At 36.7% G+C, this 10,276-nt stretch overlaps 1 protein-coding gene across 1 annotated transcript; it reads right to left on the reverse strand.

Annotated features, from left to right (window-relative positions):
- Window positions 1–1,098: 1,098 nt before the first annotated feature.
- LOC128864610 (BCL-6 corepressor-like protein 1) lies at window positions 1,099–9,781 on the reverse strand. The gene is made up of 3 exons (XM_054104370.1): window positions 9,639–9,781; window positions 9,396–9,477; window positions 1,099–3,016 (listed from the first exon to the last, which is right to left on the reverse strand). The coding sequence occupies exons 2-3, from the start codon at window positions 9,405–9,407 to the stop codon at window positions 1,772–1,774; spliced, it is 1,257 nt and encodes a 418-aa protein (XP_053960345.1). The 5' UTR covers window positions 9,408–9,477; window positions 9,639–9,781; the 3' UTR covers window positions 1,099–1,771.
- Window positions 9,782–10,276: the final 495 nt, after the last annotated feature.

Consider the following 10,276-nt stretch of genomic DNA (forward strand, 5'->3'; position numbering starts at 1 on the left):
CATATGCAATGTTGCCACACAGGACAAATATTAATCTTATTATTTGAAGATAAAATTTACGACTAATGCGACAAATAAACTGTTTTTTCCTAACTGACACCAGCAGCGCAGTAGGCATGAAGGATCATCTTTGTTTCGGCGCTGACCCAAGTGTGGCAGGTATTTGTTAAGCGCCGAGAACCCATCGTGAAGCATTTAGAGAGCGAAACGTGCTATTTTCTAGATAATAAAAAGTGGTCTGATATAACAAAGGTTTTGGAATAAAGAGCAAACTGATTCACTGAAGTCGTAAATTTATTTATTGTTCTTTTATGTCCCGCTGAAAAAGTACCTACAAAATGCTTTTTTTTCCGCCGCTTAGGTCTTAAAAAATGGACTTACTTTTTATTCTTTTTTTTCGTAAGATCTCTGAAGAAAATACATACTTTTTATTTTTCTTACGAATTTTTATTATTCAAAAAATCATTTCGTCTTAACACATATTTACACATTTACAAAATACATACATAAAGTATATACATATATAAATTTAATTTATACACATACAGTAAAGAGAGAAAGAGAGAGAGAGAGAGAGATAGAAATATTCTTTACAAATATGAAACAGAGTATTTATAAAATTCGAAATATTTAATGATTACGGCAAAATGGCAGGTAACAAAAAATTAAGCAGAAAAATTTTAATATTTAATTTTTTGCAACTTGCATTGATGCACTTTACAAAAATACACTAAGTGCCGCTAATGTATTTACTATACGAGTATATATGTATGTATGTGGCATGAATAGTAATGATAGGCATAAGGTCTAGGTGGCAAATTTTGAACAAAATGCATTTGAGTGTAGGGCATACAAGGGAGTGAAAGTGAGAATGAGAGCTGTTGATGAGAGCGGAAATAAAACTGTTGAGAGCTCAACCTTCTTCCGACCGCTTTACATATATCACATGGGCAGCATAGCTTTTCTTACTCACACTGTGTGCACTGCGAAAAACGCATTATTTTTCAATTGGGGTTAAGTTCGGGAAAGTCTACTGACAAGTCGAGAACACAACTAAATCGTTTATATTATTCGAAAGACGATTTCCTTAAATATAAGCAGCTAGTTGTGTGTTGTCCTAGACAAGAAGTTCTCTTCGTTTTTTTTTTTAAATAATTTACAAAATTTGTAAATACTTAAAACTAAGTGGCAGGGTTTACATACATAGCTAGAAATGTGCGATTTTCAGTGACAGAAAAACGAATTCGAAGGATTTTTAGACAACATTAACAAAATTTTTGTCTTGATATCGTGAAACCAGATCTTCTTTTCGATTCTTTAGGGCCACAAATTAAGTTATTTCAGTTGCTGGAATGGCTCGGATCTTATTATTGGGAGGAATTTTATTCTCCTCTGTCCAGAAAAGGGTTTGAGAGTAGTTTAAATCGATGGTGGTTTCCGTAGTTCGTCCTTCACTTCTCTGCCACAGTGAAAATGGCTTCACATTTGTGTATTTTTATATGCATTATCATCTACTTTTGCCTTCATCATTAACATTTCTTCAAGTCCAGTTCATTTATTTCCGGCAAATCATTATTTTAATTTCTACTCAATTTCTCGTGGTCGTCTTTCTTCTTTCTCACTAAATTTTTCGAAGTCGCCCTACTGCAACTTCCTCCTCGTAATTTCATAATTAAAACTAAAATTCATTCAATTAATTGCGCCTTCATTGCTGAAATCATATACACAGTAATCGTAGAAGTAGCCGCTTTCTGTACCCCTCGCCAGAGCCTTACTTCTTTTTATGTGCATAACCGTGTCCGACGGACGAGAATCCGTAGCCGCTGGATGAGAAACCGTGTCCTCCATAGCCGCCATCATGTCCATAGCCACCACCGCCGATAGCAATGGCGGGTCCATGTTCGACCACCGAATGTCCAGCTACCACTGGCACGGGTACGGGCACAGCTACTGGTCTCTCGACATGCACAGGTACGGGACGTGTCACATGAACTGGATAGGGACGATCGATAGCTACCTTGACGGGCACTGGCACTGGACGATCTACAGTATAAGGTACGTGCTTCTCAACGGTGTAGGGCTGGGGCACTGATACGGGCACCTTGACGGTATAAGGGCGATCGACGGGCACTGGGTATGGTCTGTCGACGCGCACTGGCACCTCAACCTTGACCTGCTTCTCCACCACAACTGGGTATGGTTTCTCTACAGGTACGGGGTATGGTTTGGGTACGGCAACTGGCACTGGGCGATCGACTGGCACATGTACGGGTACTTGCACTTGTTTGATGACTTCGTAGGGCTGTGGTACTAGGACTTCCACCTTAACGGGTACTTGCACATGTTTTATAACCTCGTAAGGTTGTGGTACGGGCACTTTGACTGGTACTTGCACATGCTTGATTACTTCGTAAGGCTGTGGTACGGGCACCTTCACTGGGTAGGGACGATCGACGGGCACGGGCACTTTAACTTCGACGCGCTTCTCAACGGTGTAGGGTTGTGGCACATGTATCGGCACCTTAACGTATTCCTTCACCGTCACGGGAACCTTGCGTATCACTTCGTAGGGTTGTGGCACAGGTACTTTCACCTCAACGGGCACACGTTTTTCATGTACTACTGGGTATGGACGATCGACGGTCACTGGCACAGGTATACCTTTGGTAACGGTGATGGTCTTGTGTACATCGGCCGATTGGCTGATAAGGAAGGGAGCACGCGCAACACCCGCCGACGCATAGCCAGTATGTCCGTACGAGATGGCGGGTCCTGAGTGACCACTTATAAGTCCATAACCACTACCATGTTCAATACCACCATGACCTATGTAGCCAACATCGAGTCCGGAGTGGCCATAGCCATAGCCGAGATCCAATAGACCGCGCTTGTCGAGTTTCTTCTCAAGCGGCACCTTCTTGCCCGAAGCTGAGCTGGCTGCAGCTTCAACGGTGGCCTTCTTGGCGGTGGTGTCGCCCGCATAGACGCTTGCCACAAGCAAAGCGGCTAAACAGATCTGGAAGAGACGAAAAAGAGGCAAAATGTAAATGCTGTCTAAATTTTTGCTAGGAGTACAAGGGAAAGAGAGAAGAGTGGTCGAGGCTATAGCAAATATAGCTTGTCTCACTGCGCTTTGCTAATGCGACAAAAAGTGTTATGTTGGAGTATTTAGAAGTGTCAATTGATAATAATTCGATATTTAAGTTTCCACTTGTTCCAAAATTTGTTATATTTAAAGTTCATCGGGTCTTGGACTTGAGCCTTGCGTAAAGTTAAAATCAAAGAAACATTTCGAAGAAGAACATTTAATGAGGAAAAAATTAAACCTTTTAAATTCTGTGCTTAGTAACGGACTGGTTATTTTTAAGACGCAAGGCTGGACATTTTGCACAACCACTAAATTACACTACCACTAATTTTTTAGCGGTAGTTACAATTAAGGTGATAATACCACTAAATCTTCAGTTTTTTATTATTTTAATTCTCCGCTGATTGCATTAAATATTTAGTGCACTATGCCGAACCCTAATGGTAGTAAAATATAAAATATGTCTTACGATATTACTTCCCACAATCAATATTTCCAATGTTTCAGGCAGATATTATTTGGTGCAACTTCCCAAATTTGTTACAACTTCTACACAGAAGTAAGGCTTGGTGATTAGGCGGACCAATCCGGATTTGCTTTTACGTTGCTCTGAAGGCAAGTTCTATAAAATTGGAGCCCTCATTTATGTGGGGCCATTACAATTGTGATATGGAAATGCTAAATAATACACTCAGTTTTGTGAATTGATTTAATCCTAGTGCCTATCAGCTCAACATAGTCCTTGTACTAGGTAATTCCTTAGAACTGAATATTTTTTCATTCGGAGTTTTCAGTTTGTACTTGAATGCCTCAGATGGGAATACAGTCTTATGCTTTCAAATACCTTATTTCAGCTTTTTAGTGTGTTGACAATATAAAGGTTTTTATTATTAGGCATCGATTTGGTAAACCGTAATTTCTTTCGGCTAACTTCTAACTTTTAAACTTTGCAATTTTGTTTTTCATTTTTCATCTAAAGTATTCACATGGATAAATACAAAAAAAATTGACAATTGAAATCTTGACCTTTAGGCGCTAGGGTGTCCTAGTTCTGTGTTACCTCGTATTTTCGAGTTATATATATCGCGCGTTATTATTTTTTTATTTATTTTAATACATTTTTATTATAGAAATATAGTTCATTCTACAACAAAAAACATATGAATCCAGGTTTTACACTTTGTGCATATATAAATAAGTTCAATAAACTTTCATGAAAATTCCATATTTTTTAATAGAGATCTTCGGAAAAATTCTGGGTATGCAGTTTATAGCCCATTAAATTTTAATGCAGTTAAGTACGAATTTGAAGTAGCCCCAGAAGCGTGTTAATTAAAACCTTTTTTTGCTACGGCCTTCTCTTTTCTCCAGTAGAACGAAAGCTGAGATTTTTTGCATGGAAATAATATCCAACTAAATCAGCAAAACTATTTAAAAAAAAACGCGATTTTCGAGATACTTGAATTTTGCAATTTTTTGTACTAAATTTAAAGGATCGGAAAATTGCGTACTACAAATCTTCTAAAAAATTTTATGAAAGATATTAAATTATTGTAAAATGTAATTGATTTTAATTAAAAAAAAAACCCTTTTTATTAAAAATATGAAATAATTATATAATTGATTTGAAGGTAAATTACTATTTATTTTTATAAAAATATAGTTCATTCTATAACACAGATCATACTAATCGAAGTTTCACACTTTGTAGAAGATTTATGCAAATTCGTGAACTTTATTTATTTATTATATTATTTTTTTGTATATTATATTTATTTTTAGTCCCTTCATTTATTGAATTCTGTTTTTTAACCTTCAGCAATACTGGTACTTGAAACTAGAACATTACATTAGACATGTATGGAATTAGTGCTAATTGGTGCAATCATTTCTAAATTTTTGCCTGTTAGCATAATGAATCCGTTGTTGACTTCCTCTCCAGTCTGTTTAAGGAGATCGTCCAGTAAAATGAAATAAAATAAATCTTAAACTTTTTTATCAGCAACTTCGAAAAAAATTTGGTACGCAGTTTTAAAACGCATTAATTTCTTGAATAACTAAATGAAGGTCCCTCAAAATTCTTGCTGATCTTTGATAATTTTTTTCCCTGAAGAGGTTGCGCATTTTATCTGTATAACGAATGCACAACATTTGACTTATTTCAGTGATTTTTTTTGTCACCTAAGCCCCCTTTAATCTAATATAAACACACCCAGGCACCTAATCTTCATCGAAAACGCCTTTCCGTCGGTTACTTGTACGATGGCGTGATTTGGAAATTTTTGATTGTGATTCAGAAAAATTGCATCTAACACAATTAAGCACATCTTTTTAGGCCAGTTGAGTATAAAAAATATGTGCTTCACGCACCTGTTCATTAATGGAATATTACGTGTGCGAGTTTGTTTCTTAAGTCTTTTGTCTGCCATAGAGAATACATTTTCGCCTTCGAATATTGCAGCATTGAGTGCTTAACTTAGCATAATTATCAAACAATAAAAACTGTTTATTGCAACAAATTGTAAACACCGCCAATATTACGTTTTCAATTTAATAACATTTCTATCGTTCAATCGCTGCTCGCTGTCCGCTTCTTCATGCCACCTGCCGTACGTGTTTGACATAAATAAACAAAATATTACTTCATACTAAAAATGAAACGCCGAATTAAGCAATCGATCGGCAGGCGAAAGTGGTTTAGTCCAACGACCGTAGTAAAGTGCCGGTATGAGTATTGGTGGACATTTCTGGCACTGGGTGAAATTCGTTTTGACACCCATCAAAGAAGCTAATAAAGTTAAATAATTATGTCATAAAAATTACGAGCACATTGCCGCAGCGTGAATTATTCAATGCAGTTGCAGCTACTGAATGGCATTTAATGAAATCAATTAATTGATCCAAATCAATATTCGGGTTAATGCTGGTGAATTTACGACCCAAATGAAGCACATTTGGTTTGGTTCGTCTGTGCGCATATCGGAACTTCCGCAAAATTTTGCTTAAGCACACAATTTTTGTTTTTAATTAAAACAGTCGCATATGTGACTGAATTCGATGCGGCAGTGGTTAGCAGCTAATTAGCGGCCATGTAGTTGGTGAAGGCAGGCAGGCCTAATACTGAGACAAACGGATTTGCTGGCTAAGTAAAATATGGTTTGCGGCATTTGAAAATGTTGAGCAATGTTCACTTCCTCAGCGATTGTGTTACCCTCTCAGATATGGTTACATTTCACACTAAATGCAATGCAATAACGGTACTAGTTGAGATGCGCGTAAAATGCGCAAAAAACCAAAACATGCAAACAAAAGTACCACAAAAAGACAAACATTCCTATGACCGCCGAGTTAAGCTGCTCGAAAATTATGAATGAATAAATTGTGTGGGCTGCAGTTGGCTGCATTCAGTTTTCAGCTTTTGTTTTTACTCGCATCTTTATATAGATAAATATATGGATAATTTTTTCTTAAAGTTTTTTATTACTCATCGCATTTACATTTCGCATGCACATTTGCATTGAACGTTTAGCGAATTTACGACTATTTTATTGCCTGCATATTTTACAATGAGACTGCTACTCGGTTTAGCTAAAGCCGCTGCAGTTGTTGAGAGCCAGCGCAGTTTTGAATGGTTTCTTGTTATAGGTTTTGCTTTTGAGTTTTGGCTTCGGTTTCACAGCATTTTATTGCGCATGATATGGCCAGCTATTGTTTACACTAAGCTTGACTACTTCGCTGTAACTAGAAATGGCGTGACAGTACAATGGAACGGAAATGTGTCCATTTTGCAACGAGCTTAGTGCCAAAAATTTATTGCTCCATTTTGCTGGCAAGCAGGTGCTTTCGTCTTTAAGCGCGTTATAAATCTTTTGGTGCGAAATGATTTGGTTCACAGATACTTTTAGCGAAATGAGTGTGTAAAATAGGTCAGTGGATTGCATTAAAAGCATCGTGAGCTATTGGAGGCAAAATATGTGGAAAAAAGAGGTGAGGAACGTAATGACAAATTATGATACTTTGAATTTGTATCCTAAAAAATGTATTTGTGTTGACCCAACTTTGAAGATAACGAAATGAGGCTAGTTTGTTTAGAGTAAAAAACGTATATCTGTCTCGTAGGATTGGCAGGCAGATTTTAACATAGAGCGTAGATTGCTTGACGTTGAGCTGCCCAGTTGAATAGTAGTAACTGGGGAGTATGAAATTTAATTAGCAGTTCGGATAAACGTGTTTTTATGGTATCAGTGAATATGCACCCTACGAAAAAAGGATATAGGCTGAACATTTTGACCAGTTTTAACTATATTTTTTTTATATTCATACTTTTTTTGTAAGTTATAGCAAAGCTGCATACATGCAAATTTGAAATTATTAGAAAAATTGTGCGAACTTTTCATTCTATTATATAAAAAAAATGTTTTATGTGGAATGGAATTTGAAATGTGGAAAATGCGACTTCAAGTTTGCTGTTTATTGCACAAAAATTTAATGACATCTGAGTATGTAACATTTGAGTTTCAATTAGGAGGGCTATGTTAAAACAGGGTGAATTTAGGGTTCATGCCTCCCAAAGATATTCGACCGAGCTTAAGTTCCTATGGAGTCAATAAGCCATGATTTTGTTAAAAGAATAATGAACCCTCAAAAACAAAAAAAAAAAAGTAAGAGCAGTTATCGTCGGCTATGTAAAAGTTCGTGATTTACATGAAATTTAGGGCAAGCAGTTTGTTACAGGTGTATTTCTGTATGGCGTTCAGACTCCTTGCCCAAATAGACAAAGAGCGGAGCATTATCATTGATAGAGTCTGCTCTTAAAGAGTTGACAGCTTCTATCTCACGGATACCATATTTTGAAACACCTTGCCATGTAATACCTAATTAGGTACCCAGATCAAGCACTGTGAGAAAAGAAGACCAGCTTATAACCATCGTATGTGAAGATGGTTTACATGGTTCATAGGGCAGCCTGCTTTTCTTAGTCAAAACTATAAACTAATTTGCAGAGATATTTATTAAAGAAAAACATTACTTCTATGATTGTGTATTGATTGCATTTTAGGTTGGATTAGGTGGTTAAGGTTGGCTTTTGTGACACGGTATGGCTACTTAACCTCTAACATTCGTATGGCTAGCGAACGTTTCACAAAAAAAAAAAAGTCATTGCTGAGGACCCTAGTCGTTCTGCGTACCTCTCGATATGTATGTGGCCGATAAGTAGTCCATGTCTATGGTTTCCTCATGTCTCATTTGGGCTACATAAGTTTGCTTGTCAACCTGCAGGCTATGTTTTCACCAGGAATCTTAGACCTTTTTTAGGAAAAATAAAGAGCTTAGGGAAAGCGCTCGCCTTGCTAAACTCGTTGTAGAATGACGAAACTATGAGGGTAAGCCTTCTTGCAAGCTTGTATGTCTTCCAACTACTTAGTATACTATAGCACCCCATTATAGGTTCCCAAACTAAGAGCGGATTGCTCTATCATCATATGAAAGTTACTTGGTTTATAATTCTAATGGGTTACTATAAAGCTCCAATAATGAAAATGTATTAGAAAATCCCTTGAAATCCAGAATAAAGTTAGATCGTCTGAAGCGTAACACTTTTGATTTCCTAGTTCCGCGATTCATAATTTCCATTCAACTTCATTAGAGTGAAGTTAAGAAATAAATAAATAAAATGCGATTTCTAACTCCATACATCCATTTTGCTTACATCTCCATGTATAATAGGTATATCTGTATATAACTCAAAAATATATTAAAATAAAGAACCTTTTTGATTTCATATGATTTCATCGATAGTTTTCTGGGTGAATTTCATGCCATATTTTGAGTTCCTAGGAAAATACGTTAGATCAAAAAGGCTGGGTCTAATGCTTGGTAATTTGCTGAGAACTATTTGCTTGTCTTGAAGGAAAATAAAATTTCGTTTAGGACAAACCAGCGTTACGTGTTTGCAAAAAAATTGTAAAAAATATTTAGTGCAAATTTAATTCAAACAGATTTTTACGACATTTTCAATATTAATATTTTTATTTGCATTGCATTTTGGAGAATAGTTTCTTTCCACTTCCCCTGAGATATTTTAATTTCTTCCTCATTTTTTGTAGCTAAATAGCGCAAAACAAATTCTCACTGATTTTTTTACAAAATTTTATTTGACAAATATTCCAAGGTAAATTTAGATGTCCTTAAGTCGGCAACAACGCCCTTAGGCCATTTAAGAGAAAGTGAATTCTAAAGTAAGGCCCATAGAATGTTTTTCACTTGTTTTAATCTGTTTTATTGTAAAAACTTCGTTTGTACTTACAAATAATTTCATTTTGAAGATTTCCTTTCAGTCAGCAGCAGAATTAATCACAATAAACCGCCAAAGCACAGCTACGATGACACTGCAAATATTAAACAAAATTCAGAATTATTTTCAGTGCGTGATTTGAGCGATTTATTATTATTATTTTTTTTTTTTCAAAAACGCTTTCGAAAACCCATTTTGAACACCGGTTATTTTGCATTAGAAAATGTTTCTTTTGAAAATTGTTCGCACACTTACACTCACAGCACTTGCACTAGTACACTTCAAGCCCCAATACAAAATAGTATAAACAAATTTTAAAATTTAATTTAAATATATAAAATTAAAGCAGAATGAATTGTAGAATCGCTACGATTCCAAAGTTTTGACTGGATGCTGCTGTTGGCCAGCTGCTGGCTTATATACCGCGGCACATATTTTCAAAATAAAAATTCCGACTCGCAAAAGTTAGCTGCGAACCACCGAAAGAGCCACAAACCCATGCACAAGCTACGCAGCGCAGCCAATGCCAACGTCGATGTCAACGTAGACGCACCGCATGGAAATCGAAATCCAACCAAACTCAAGCAAACGCAAGTGGCTTGAGCGTTTACGGCGCGTTGTATGTGGTACGTGAGTGTGCGCGCGCTCAGCGAGCTTTTGCTATTACAAAATCGCTTCCAACAACAGCAACAACACTAGAGATAATGGCATTTGTTTTGTAGAGCAGAAAACGGCCTCTAACGAAAGTGAGAGTGCCTTGAGTTTCGAGCAGCGCGGTTTGGCTGTTTACTGGTTGGTTGCTCGCTTCAGTGGCCGGCCAGTTTCTTTGGTGCAGTATTTTGGTTTTCTTGCGCGCTCAATGCTGCCATTGCCAAGTGAGCGAAGAGCTTTTA

This window comes from Anastrepha ludens, chromosome 5, assembly GCF_028408465.1.
Source record: "Anastrepha ludens isolate Willacy chromosome 5, idAnaLude1.1, whole genome shotgun sequence".
Taxonomy (NCBI): domain Eukaryota; kingdom Metazoa; phylum Arthropoda; class Insecta; order Diptera; family Tephritidae; genus Anastrepha; species Anastrepha ludens.